At 37.1% G+C, this 12,626-nt stretch overlaps 4 protein-coding genes across 4 annotated transcripts; 3 read left to right on the forward strand and 1 right to left on the reverse strand.

Annotated features, from left to right (window-relative positions):
* The first annotated feature begins 723 nt into the window (after positions 1 to 723).
* Positions 724 to 6,723, forward strand: HYPBUDRAFT_13149 (uncharacterized protein). The gene is made up of 2 exons (XM_020219454.1): positions 724 to 2,170; positions 2,838 to 6,723. The coding sequence occupies exons 1-2, from the start codon at positions 731 to 733 to the stop codon at positions 6,606 to 6,608; spliced, it is 5,211 nt and encodes a 1,736-aa protein (XP_020074800.1). The 5' UTR covers positions 724 to 730; the 3' UTR covers positions 6,609 to 6,723.
* Positions 6,724 to 7,024: 301 nt separating this feature from the next.
* HYPBUDRAFT_153900 (uncharacterized protein) lies at positions 7,025 to 7,989 on the forward strand. Its single transcript, XM_020221795.1, has one exon. It carries the CDS (start codon positions 7,050 to 7,052, stop codon positions 7,887 to 7,889), a length of 840 nt encoding a protein of 279 aa, XP_020074801.1. The 5' UTR covers positions 7,025 to 7,049; the 3' UTR covers positions 7,890 to 7,989.
* A 214-nt stretch (positions 7,990 to 8,203) lies between these two features.
* Positions 8,204 to 10,169, forward strand: FGR3 (Fgr3p). The gene has a single exon (XM_020223318.1). It carries the CDS (start codon positions 8,377 to 8,379, stop codon positions 10,117 to 10,119), a length of 1,743 nt encoding a protein of 580 aa, XP_020074802.1. The 5' UTR covers positions 8,204 to 8,376; the 3' UTR covers positions 10,120 to 10,169.
* A 196-nt stretch (positions 10,170 to 10,365) lies between these two features.
* Positions 10,366 to 11,985, reverse strand: HYPBUDRAFT_7897 (MFS general substrate transporter; the record flags this gene model as incomplete). The annotated part of the gene is made up of 1 exon (XM_020223698.1): positions 10,366 to 11,985. The coding sequence occupies one exon, from the start codon at positions 11,983 to 11,985 to the stop codon at positions 10,366 to 10,368; it is 1,620 nt and encodes a 539-aa protein (XP_020074803.1).
* Between the last annotated feature and the right edge of the window lie 641 nt (positions 11,986 to 12,626).

The raw sequence follows: 12,626 nt of genomic DNA on the forward strand, positions 1-12,626 counted from the left end.
ATACTCAATACTTACTCAATACTCAATACTTACTCAATACTCAATACTTACTCAATACTCAATACTTACTCAATACTCAATACTTACTCAATACTTACTACTTACTCAGTGTTTGCAGCTAACACTTATTAATCCTCTTAATCAATTAATCTATTACTCAATTACTCAATTAATCTATTACTCAATTGCTCAATTGATCAATACTAATAACACTGCCTTACTCCATATGTAATCTAATTCAATACTTCATACTTGATATCTACACAATAAACACATTCAGTACTTAATACCTACCAGTACTTAATACTACTTGATACCTACCAGTATTTAATCAACCCTCTCATAATCAACCCTCTCATAATCAATACTTAGTCAATACTTAATCAATACGTACTTAATCAATACGTACTTAATCAACCCACTCATAATCAATACTTAATCAACACTCACTACTTACTCAATAGTTAACACTTAATAGTTAACACTTAATAGTTAACACTTACTCAATACTTACTCAATACTTACTCAATACTTACTCAATACTTACTCAATACTCAATACTTACTCAATACTCAATACTTACTCAATACTCAATAGTTAATACTCAATAGTTAATGCGCACATGCGGGCCGCCGCTTACATAAGCAACAACGGCTGAAACAGGCTTTTTTCCTGTCAAAGAAGCTTATTTCTAAAAGAACGTTTGGGACCCTTTTCCTTCACGGTAGCTATGTCGATCAAGGATAACCAGCTGAGTCCTGCGGAACAACATGTTGGAGAGCGGGCTGACGTCAGCAACGACAGCAACGACAGCAACGCCAGCAACGCCAGTAACGATTACGAGGCCCAGCAGACCAATGAGGAATTGGTGGAAGACGAGATTCATACCGACTCGGAAGATGAAGATGAGTTTATCAGGAAGTACGGGGATATCAATTTCCAGTATATTAAGAGACCCAGGGATGCCGTTTGGTTCATTAGACCACACGCCCTTAATTACTTCAAGGATGGGGTGTTGTATAGAACCAAGGGGGAAAGAGGAGCTGCTAAGACGGAATTATTTTTGGATTTGATGTACGTTGGTATTATTGCCAACTTGGCAGGAAATGCATCCGAAACCGCCAGTGGAGCTTCGTTGCTTAAGTATATATTATTTTTCATTCCCATGTGGGTTGTGTGGGCAGATATCAAGGATTTCACCAATTATTATTATAATGAAGATTTGTCGCAGAAATTGTATATTCTTTGGATATTGGCTTTATTAACGCTATATGTTAATAGTAATGAGAAGATCTTGGACGGTGCGCTGGGAGCAGCGTTGCTGGTTGTTCCCTATATATTGTGTCGGATCTCGTTAATGATTGCTTTATTGATTTATTCGATATATGTTCCACAGCATCGGGTTCAACAAAGACTTTATTCGGTGTCGTTATTCATCACTTGTTGTTTATGGATAATCGTGATATTCGTAGGGAAATGGGCTAAAGTCGGGGTTTCCATTGCAATCATGGTTTTAGAACAAATTTTCTTTGTTGTTGCGTTCCACCCTAGAACCAAAAAGTTTATGAAATTAACCATGTCAACCGCTCTCAATATCGAGCATGAGGTTGAAAGATTCTCAACGTTTGTCACCATTGCCATTGGTGAATTCTTATATAAAATCGTGGCTCTGAATCCGCTAGGCCCTGGTTTAAGTTACAAATTCGGTAGAGGGGTTTTCTTATTAATCATTGCCTATATCTTATTTTGGCTTTACAATAGTGGATCCACCTCCAAAACCGCCACCCATCCTTTAAGAAATAACGGGTGGACCGCAATGGGGTGGATCTATAGTCATATCCCCCTAATTGCCAGTTTGGTGTTGTCGGCCGACGCCGGAGGTGAACTATTGGCGAGAGAATCGATCTACGGAGAAGCTGAAGAAGGGGAAGCCGATTTGTATGCCTTGTCCCTCTTCTTCACCGGTGGTGTTTGTGTTTCGATGATTATGATTGGGATCCTTGGTTTATTAGATAAAAGCCGTGATCCTCCAGATTTACACATCATCCCAAAGTTCTGGAGAGTCATTGGCAGAATCCCCATCGGTATCATCATCTTATGCTTGAGTTTTGCCAAAATGAATATTACCCTAATGATGGGTATGACTAGTATGTTGTTGTTTATTGTATTGGTATACGAAAGTATCGTATCGGTTCCTAAACAGTGTTTGTTTACTCCTAGAAATAACCCACCTAATTGATCTTCTTCTTGCTCCTCTCCTGCCTTAATGTTTTGATAATCTATTCTTTTTCATATAACTGTAGTTCTGGCAAATGTTGCAAAAAACAAAAGAAGCCAAAAAAATCTCCAAAAAAAAATCTCCAAAAAAAAATCAAAAAAAAAAAAATCAAATTGTTAGTAAATCTACGGGCTCAATTTAACTACCTTGACGAGATACCCCCGTGTAACAGATCCCTTCTCTTGCAGACTAGGGATTAGACTACTGATTATGTCTCGTGATAAGTATTTAGTAAATAAAAAAAAGTAACTACGCCTCTCGTAGAGCAAGACACTGAGAATAAAGTGAGTGCATGTCACAAAAATCATCATGAATTTCAGGTAAATAAAAGAAGTATTAGCAATGAAATTTTCATTTCGCTTTGAAGGGGAAAAAAATCGTATACTTTTCTTCTTTCTAGTAATCATTAAAGTAGAATATTCATCGAATCTAGGAGAAAGATGGCTTCTAATGTATGTACAATTGGGTTCAATTGGGCTCAATTGAGTTCAATTGAGGTTGAGTGATTGAATTGAGAATTTTTTGATAATTGGAATTGGTACTAACTATTTTTTTTTAGCCCGATGAAATAATTTTACCTCCAGAGCAGGTTGAAATTGACCAAAAGGCTCCAATTGAAGAGGATGAACTTAAGAAAAGAGCAGCCAAGATCTCCTCTACTCCAACTGGTTCAACTAGCCATTTAGCCAGAGAGTCCACCCATACATCCTCCATCAACCCCATTGAAGGAAAGGGGAAGAACTTGACCACTACTACTGAAGGTACCAAAGTAACTAGTGTTGATTGGACTATTAGTGAAGATTTGGACCTTTCGAATATCACCACCAAACCACCACCAAGACCTTCGGTGGAGCCAACATATCGTGGTTGGAAAGAAGTTGGTGGTTGGGAAGAAAAAGATGCTTTAACTTTAGAAGATGAAACTGTGGATTTATTAACTCATCCTTCGATCTTTGATACTTATTTGCCTCCTGCAGCTTATGGAGATTGGTTTCATAATGTAGGTTATATCATTGTTAGTGGGGCATTATCTTGGTTTTTCGGTTGGTTAAGATTTTCTTTGGCTCCAGTTTTTTTCATTATGGTTGTTTTTGCTATTTTATATCGTGCTTCTATTAGACGTTATAGAACTTTATTACGTGAACAAGCACAAAGAGAATTTTCAATCAAATCAATTGAAGATGATTATGAAACTATGGATTGGTGTAATGTTTTTTTGGAAAAATTCTGGCATTATTTAGAACCTTCTGTTTCTCAAATTGTTTGTGAAATTGCTAATCCAATCTTGGCTTCTTCTCCAGCTCCTGCTTTCGTTAAGCAATTATGGTTGGATTCTTTCACTGCTGGTACTAAACCTCCAAGAATTGATACTGTTAAAACAATTGGTGGTACCGCCGATGATATTGTGGTTATGGATTGGGGATTTTCTTTTACTCCAAATGCTTTGGCTGATTCCAATAATAAACAAATGAAAAATAACGTTAATCAAAAAGTCATTGTTAAAGCTAATGTCTTTGGTTTCCCTGTTTCAGTCGCTGTTTCAGATGTTGCTTTCAAGGGTTTGGCTAGAATTAGATTAAGAATGATGAGTGCTTTCCCCCATATTCAAACAGTAAACGTCACTTTATTAGAACCTCCTCAATTTGATTTTAATTCAAAAATTTTGGGTGACACCATTTTTAATTGGGAAGTTTTGGCTTTCCCCGGTTTATATCCTTTTATTAATGAAATGATTAAGAAATATGTTGGTTCTTTATTATTCAATCCGTTATCTTTCCAATTAAATTTACAACAAATCATGGCTGGTCATCCTTTTGGTTCTGCTGTTGGTGTCTTGGAAATTAATATTAAAAATGGTTCTAAAATTGCTAATTTCGCTACTCGTGGTAATACAATGGACCCTTACTTAACTATTGGTTTTAGAAAAGATGTTTTAGCTAAAACAAAACATAAGAAAAATACTACCAGTCCAAATTGGAATGAAACCTTGTATATCCCAGTTACTTCTTTATCAGAACCTTTGAATATTTCTCTTTGGGATTATAATAGTAAAAGAAAAGATCGTTTATCTGGTTCTATTCAATTCGACTTAGAAGTTATGATTAAAGAACCAAAACAAACTAATTTATCTCAATCTTTCATCAGAAATAATAAACCAGTTGGTGATTTGAATTTTGATTTGAACTTTATGCCAACTATTGAAGCTGAAAGACAACCAGATGGGGCTATTATTCCTCCACCAGAATTAAATACTGGTATTGCAAGATTGGAATTGATTGGTGCTAGAAACTTGAAACCTGATAAAGCTGGTAAGCCAGTCAGCGCTTTTGCTGAAGTTTACTTTGATAATGAAGAGTTACTCACTACTTCTGCCGTTAAAGGTGATACACCAGCTTGGGGTGTTTCAAAAGAAAAGATTGTTAATAATCGTGCTAAAGCCAAAGTTAGAATATATATTAAAAATAAGGATGATGATCGTATCATTGGTAAAATTACTTCCACTTTCAATGAATTAGTTGATGCTACTCAAGTTGATGAAACTTGGTTCCCATTACCTCGTGGTGGTGAAATTCAAATTCATGCTTCTTGGAAACCAGTTGCTATGGTTGGAGCAGAAGGTGCTGGTGGTTACACTCCCCCAATTGGTGTTGTCCGTGTTAGTGTTGAAAGAGCTGAAGATTTACGTAACTTGGAAACAATTGGTAAGGTTGATCCATATGCTCGTGTATTAATCAATGGTTTCCAAAGAGCCCGTACTGCTGCTATTGAATCCAACTTAAACCCAACTTGGAATGAAGTTCATTACGCTGTTATTTCATCACCAAATCAAAAATTAACTTTGGAAGTTATGGATGTGGAAGCCCACTCCCCTGATAGAACACTTGGTTCGTTCGATGTTAAATTGAATGATATTATCAGTAAAAACGAACGTGGTCAATATATTGAGTATACTGATCCTGAAAAGAGAGAAGGTAAATTAATTCACAAGAAAGGACCAAAAGGTACTTTAACTTATTCACTTTCATTTTATCCATGCTTACCAGTAATGACGTTAGAAGATATTAAAGAAGAAGAAGAAGAACGCCAACGTTATGAAAAGGAAAAAGCTGCCAAGGCTGCTAAAGAAAAAGCTGAAAAAGAAAAAACCGATGCTGAAACAACTGGTGAAGCAAGTAAACCAAATGCTGAAGCACCACCTCCATCTGAACAACTCATTAAAAATGAAAAGAAAGGTACTGAGATTGATAAAGACGCTGCTAAAGCTAAGGAGGATGATGTTGAAGGAGAAGATGATGACGAAGATGAACATGGCTCTTCTAAATTGAAATTGTCTTTAGATGAATTACTTGAATATAAGAGTGGTGTTGTAATTTACGAATTAATCGAAGCTGACTTATCAAAAGATGGTGTTTACTTACAAGCATTCTTTGATAATCATGGTCATTCCGATTACGTTACTCAAAAATTGAAAGGCAAAAAGACAAAGATTGGTGTTACTGGTGATGCTGTTGTCAAAGAATTAGAATGGTCCAAAGCCTGTTTCAGAATTACTAAAAATAAAGATGATAATCGTGCTGAAAAAGTTATTGCTGAAACTACTATTCCAACTTTACAATTATTAAAGAATGGATACCATAACCCAACCACCATTGAATTAAATGGTGCTCTGGATGCTACTTTTAAAGTCCGTTGTTCATATGTTCCAGTCATTTATGAACACGAAGTCCCACCTCAAGATTCCGTCAATAATTCTGGTATTTTAACTGCCGAAGTTGTCAGAGCTGAAGGCTTATTAAGTGCTGATAGAAATGGTAAATCAGATCCTTACGTTGAATTGTATTTGAATACTGATAAAGAACCATTTTTCAAGACTAAAAAAGTTAAGAGAACTTTGGAACCAACTTATAATGAAACTTGCACTACTGAAGTTTCAAATCGTTACGACTCTGTGGTGAAAGTTGTTGTTATGGATTGGGATATTGGTCCAGAAAAAGACGATTTATTAGGTATTGGTTACATCAAACTTGCTGACATTCCATATACCGGTGAAACCATTGAAACTTCTTGTGCTTTGGAAGCTGAAGATGGTGGCGACGGTGGTGTTACCTACGTTAACTTTTCCTTCAAACCAGAATTCGTTTTGAATGTCAGACCTGAGTCTAGTACCAACATTGGTGATGCATTCGGTACCGTTGGTAAAGGTGTCGGTGGTATTGGTAAAGGTGTCGGAAAAGGTGTTGGTGGTGTCGGTAAAGGTGTCGGAAAAGGTGTAGGAGGTGTCGGTAAAGTTTTCAAGAAAGGTTTACATTTAGGTAAATCAGATGATTAGTATTAACGTCCGTTATCTGTTTTTGAATTTCATATCTTTTGTTACTGTGTTTCCTTTTTTTTGTTACTGTGTATTTTTCTACAAACTGTTTTACTAAATATTATTTAACTCTTTCATCTATTCAATAATCCATGTAAATGAATGACTCGATCTCGGTATAAGGTCATCACCATCTTATTGTAGATCGATGCCCCTGGTGTACGGGATTGTTCAAACGTTCACCTACATAAAGCAACAAATATGTGCAGTACTTTAAGAGTAGATGAAATTTACTAAGAAAATTGCTTCAAAAGGCCAATGGGAATTGTTATATTCAATTAAGTTACTTAATTAAAGAAATTGTCCTTATAACTCTTCATTTTAACTGAAAAGGAAAACAGTTTTAAAGGGTTGTTTATAGCTAATTCGCAATTAGTACTGGTAAAAAGATCTCGAAATACAATGTCTGATAAACCTACTCCTCCAAAGCTTCCTGAAGGTTGGATTGCCCAATGGGACGAGGAATACAAATGTTACTTTTATGTTAACACCCAAACTGGTCAATCTCAATGGGAGGTCCCTACAGAGCCTGTTGGTGCAAACGCAACTGGTGCTTCTGGTTCATCGGCCGAGTTTTACAACAGTTCTCCCCAATCTCAACAGCAATACGTTCCTCCTCAAGAAACGCAACAGGGTGAGGGTTCTGGTGATCGAGGTTTGGTTGGCAGTTTGGTAAGTGCTGGAATGAGCTCTGGCGGTGGTGGTGGATATGGAGGGGGCTACGGTGGAAGTGGTGGTGGTCTGTCTGGTGGTGCTGGTTTAGTTGGTTCTTTGATTAAACATGCCATCAAAGGTAAATCACATGGCTCTTCTGGCTATGGAGGCTCCTCTGGTTTCGGAGGTATGGGAGGCTCCTCTGGTTTAGGAGGTTTAGGAGGTTTAGGAGGATCTGGTTACAGCAGACCTTCTGGACGCCCTAGTATGGGTGGTGGAATGGGTGGTGGAATGGGTGGTGGAATGGGTGGTGGAATGGGTGCTCTCGGTGGCATGGCTCTAGGAAGCATGATGGGCCTGGGTGGTGGTCACCATGGAGGTGGTCACCATGGAGGTGGACATCATGGAGGTGGAAACTATTCCGGTGGCTTTGGTAACGATTTTATGGGTGGCGGAGGTCGCCACCACCACGGTGGCGGAGGTGGTTTTAGTGACTTTGGCGGAAGTGGTTTTGGTGACTTTGGCGGAGGTCATAGTGGACATCATGGGGGCCATCACGGACACCATGGTGGAGGCGGACGTTGGTGATGTTTCCACCATTATGCATTTTTCTATTTCATTTCCTCTTTCTTCTTTGGTTTGTAATTTAAATTCAGTTACTCAATACAAATTCGTGGAGTATAGCTTAGGTGATATAGCTCATGTAATTTGGGGTTCATTATCATCACGTATTGTAGGATTGCAAAACGTTTTTGTATAATTGCAAAAACAAAGTTTTGCAATGAGGTGTACGGGCTCCGTGGAATTGCACACTAGAAAAATCAAGTAACCTTCTTAGAACCATATTTTTATAAACTTTTCCTGTTAGAACCCTTATTTTAACAAATATCACTAGTGTGATAGACTTATTGAAGATTCCTTTGAAAGGAAGCCACCCAGAGTATTTGAATAACTTAAGAGTTTTTTCTCAAAAAAAGTCATAATAGCTGCTGGAAAGAAGTTTGAGTTTTAGTCATCTTCATAAACAGGTTCCCTCGAATGGGCAAAAATAATCTAGTACACAAATGTCTATACCATGCCTTCGACTTCCAGATTAAAGATAAAAGGGCCGAAGCAAAACGGCCTTAAAGTATGTTACTCAAATGATTTTTACGTTACAAATGGACAAACATTTCCTTCATTTAATGTTTCGATACGGCTATCCCCAAAAATACTAAATGAAATGGAAAAGTCTAGTGAAGCCAAAGAGCCAGTTCTGGTTCAAGAGAACAAAAAAGTTTATTTATCACCCCCCTCTCCTCCAAATTCCCAACAAAAGGACCAAAATTCGATCTCCATCACTAAGAAATCAAATTCTGCAACCCCAACGCCATTAGGGTCTGTTGACTATGATAAACTATTGAAGAAAAGAAGTAATTCCAAGTCTTTTCATAACGGAGACAACATTCATATTGAGACGAACCTAGTTCATGATGCAAAACCCAAACCTGAAGAAACCACTGATAAGGAGGCTCTTAATAATACAGCCTCTTCAAATGATCGGTCTACATCGGAGAGTGAATTGGCATCTTTCAATAAAGAGCTAGATCAAGCTCTTCTTACTGATGACACCACCTTCTCACCAGAATTACAAGATGAAAAACAGAAGCTACCGGAAAATTCAAATGCTTCTGCTGATGAGGATATAATAGTTGTTGATAGCGATTCAGATTATGAGGCCAAAGAATCTGAAAAATCCGAGTCTGAATCTGAATCTGAACCTCAGCTGGCAAGTTCATCACAACCTCGAATAAAAAATAAACTCCCAGAACTGTCCGACGACGAAGATGACGTTATTATTGATCCTATAACACCCTTACCACCGCAAGATCTATCTTTCCTAGATAAGGTTTCGTTCGGAAATCGGACAAGAACGCAATTAGCCGGAAAATCAAATGAAGGAAAGCTTTTTCCAGGAATACCGTCTACTTTGCCACAACCCAAGAGAAATGAATTGACACAAGAATTAAAAGAACAAGGTTATAGAAAAATTCCTCTCACTTACGCAACTGTCATGAGAAGAGAATTAAGTTTATTCACCGATTTGAACAGTGAAGAGGATATGATTGAAAAAGTAATTTTTTCATTGAAAGATCCTTACTCAGGAGCTAAAGTTAAATTACCAATCAAAGCAACGAGCTGCAAACATTTCGAATGTTTTGACTTTGAATCTTTTTGTAAAATTAATATAGGTAAAATATCTTTCAATCAAAGATATCACTTAAAACAAGAACTCATAAATAAAAATCACGAAGCAAGGAGGTTAGAAAGGTTGTTTCAAGAACAACATAAGAAACAAACTGGGAACCAATTACCAAGAATCCAAATTGCTCAAAAAGGGAAAATTCCAATTTATACTTATCCACAATACTCGGAACACGGTCAAATATTTCATTTTGCGTTATATCATAAAACTCCACCTCTTTTCAAATGTCCAATATGTGATGAATTATTTGGCATCAAACAATTGTATATAAGTGATGTATTTAACTACTTTGTTAAAGGAACACCAAAGGATGTCGATCGAATAGAATTATTGGATATGGATTGTTATAGGATTATAGACGGTGAAGGTTCTTCAAATAAGAGAGCAAAGGAAGAACTTATAGAATTAACTGACGAAGATCTGGATGATGAGCCACTAACTAAAAAAGCGAAAGTCGAACCAAGATCAGAATCAGCAGATGATTTTAATGACGGACTTGATAGTATGTTTATGAAGTTGAATGACAAAGATTCTGGTAGGGGCAGTTGGGATGATCCTGTCACTCTAGATTGATGTTTTTTCTACGAATTTTCATATTTGACATACAGATGATGTATATTATAATGATAAATTAATGATTTTAATAAACAATTTGAACATATTAATAAAGAAAATAGACATTGACGATTAAAATAAATAAGACATTAAGATAAGTAGAATAAATAAGATGTCAATGCTGAAAATAATGATTAATTTGAATAAATAAAAATGAAAAAACAAATCGTTATAATTAACGAATGTACTATGTGAGGATGAGCATCATTTGATCGATTCGAACTCTTCTGGCTTTCTTAAACCATTTTTGATAAGTGAGTTAACTCGTACGTCCTCACCATATTTGACTAGATAGACAGCACAGAGGAAACCTATCCATAGTAAAGCAGCACTATATGTACAAGTCCACCCAACACCAATTTTGTTGATACTTTTCAAGCAAACGGCAGAGGCCAAGGCAGCCGCCAAATATCTCGTAAAGTAACTACTACCAATTGCATCACCAGCTAATTCAGGCATTGAATCCACACAATAAGTGTTACTTGCTGGGAAGATGTTTGTTTGAGCCAAACCACTGATAAACATAAAGATTATTGGTACCGCCATTCCACCCTTTTCTTTCTCAACTGACCAACCATATATCAAAATACTAACTGGGTAAATAAATCCCAAAGGAATATAGGTTTGACGTAGTCTATCTTCAGGAACTCTTCTACCTCTTTTCTTTTGATATTTTCTAACAACATAATCAGCCCATTTACCACCAAATAAACTGCCGACTAAGTAGCCTAACCCAGGAGCCAAGTAGAATAAACCACTATAGACTGGTTTTGTTAAGTTAAACCTTGGATCCATCACGTATCTGATTGGAGTTAGCAAAGAATACATATTGAAAACCAAAGATATAGTGATATAACCATCAATGACTAAAGTTGGATACTTTAAAGCCTTAATGATTCTGAATGGGTTTATTGGAACTAGGACAAATTTCTTTTTTGGGTTTGTCTTTTTAGCTTCTTTTAAAATCTTTGAATGTCTGGTTTCAACGGAAGTCTCTTCTAGAAGAACAATTGCCATTACGCAAACCAAAAAACCAATACCAGCTAAAGCCCAGAATATAACTCTCCAACTAGTATAATTAACAATGATACCACCGATTACTGCACCAAAAGCGGTACCTAATTGAGCTCCACATATAATGTAAGACATACAAGCACCTCTTTCACGAGGGATGTATAAATCAGCGACCACATGAGCACCCACACTAAAGAAAGAAGTACCAAATATGGCAGTCAAAGCTCTAAAAATGAAGAACATTGCTAAATTTACCGAAACAGCCACCAAGATAGTTGATACCGAAAACATGAAAGAACAAACAATGAAAGTGATTTTTCTTCCATAGATATCAGAGATTGGAGAAAATATACAAGGAGAAATCGACATGAATATGCAATAGACTGCACTTGAAATATTAATAACTTCACCAGAGGTATTAAATCTTGAAGCGATTTCTGGAACGGCTGGTAAAAATGACAAACCAGATAATGGCGACAAGAAGCACGATAATGAAGCAACCGCAACATATAACTTTTTCTTACTAGCTGGGAAACGATTGAATTTTGGATCATCGGAAATACTATTAACTTTTTCAATCTCTGCTGGTTCCAGATCAGGTATTGGATTCTGCACTTGTTGTTCAAGATCAGTGTCTTTAGACCTTCTGGATTGAATCCTGGATATTTGTCTCGAAACTGCATCCTCTGTTACCCCAGATAGGTCTAATGGTACAGCATCGTAATGATCAGCATGAAAATGAGCTTCATTTGAAGTATCGGAGTTTAGACTCGAGTCAGAAGTATGATTCAGGGCTGTTTCCTTTGTCATACCCTGCAAATTATTGAATCTTACTTAGCATAGAAAATAAGATTGCAAGAAGGAATTGAAAATAGTAGGGCTGAAACCCATCTATATATACTTGCAATCTCGGAGACCGCGTCCGGCATTGGCCGTAAATTTCCGTCATCATCTCGATATATTTGACGTTTTTCCACCACGAAAGACGGATCCACACTGTGGGCTCCTGGGTGACATTACCTGGGCTAGCTGGGGAACCCAGCCTAGAGCCTTTATCAAAGACGATGAAGACGGACACCCAAAGAACGTCTTCCACCAACCAGGTTGTTGGCTAGGATTGCCAAAAACGGACCAGCAGCCATTGCGGAGTAGGAAAAAACAGTTGGTTAGCCTGGAAAAATCGTGTCACCAAACAATTTCTGGAATTAGCCAAAACCTGCTGAAAATGTTTCCTTGTAATCTTGAGCGTATTCCGAGAATCTTTTGTTAGTGATATGTATAGTAAAAAATGGATCATCGTTGAGTTATACCAGAAAAGGGAGAACACACTGAACTCCGACGCAATTATGACAAGAGGGGAACAGTTTAGCCACACAAAACTTTGGTCCCATACAATACGGCGAGCAAAATTGTGCATCTAACGAACTACAATACTGCTGGTTTCTTGCACC

The sequence above is a fragment of the Hyphopichia burtonii genome, assembly GCF_001661395.1.
Source record: "Hyphopichia burtonii NRRL Y-1933 unplaced genomic scaffold HYPBUscaffold_7, whole genome shotgun sequence".
NCBI classification, from domain to species: domain Eukaryota; kingdom Fungi; phylum Ascomycota; class Pichiomycetes; order Serinales; family Debaryomycetaceae; genus Hyphopichia; species Hyphopichia burtonii.

Coding starts and splice junctions, on each gene's coding strand:
- HYPBUDRAFT_13149 (XM_020219454.1), top strand. CDS start 731: ATGTCGATCAAGGATAACCAGCTGAGTCCTGCGGAACAACATGTTGGA. Junction 2,171..2,837: donor TGTTGTTGTTTATTGTATTG/GTATACGAAAGT, acceptor ATTTTTTTTTAG/CCCGATGAAATAATTTTACC.
- HYPBUDRAFT_153900 (XM_020221795.1), top strand. CDS start 7,050: ATGTCTGATAAACCTACTCCTCCAAAGCTTCCTGAAGGTTGGATTGCC.
- FGR3 (XM_020223318.1), top strand. CDS start 8,377: ATGCCTTCGACTTCCAGATTAAAGATAAAAGGGCCGAAGCAAAACGGC.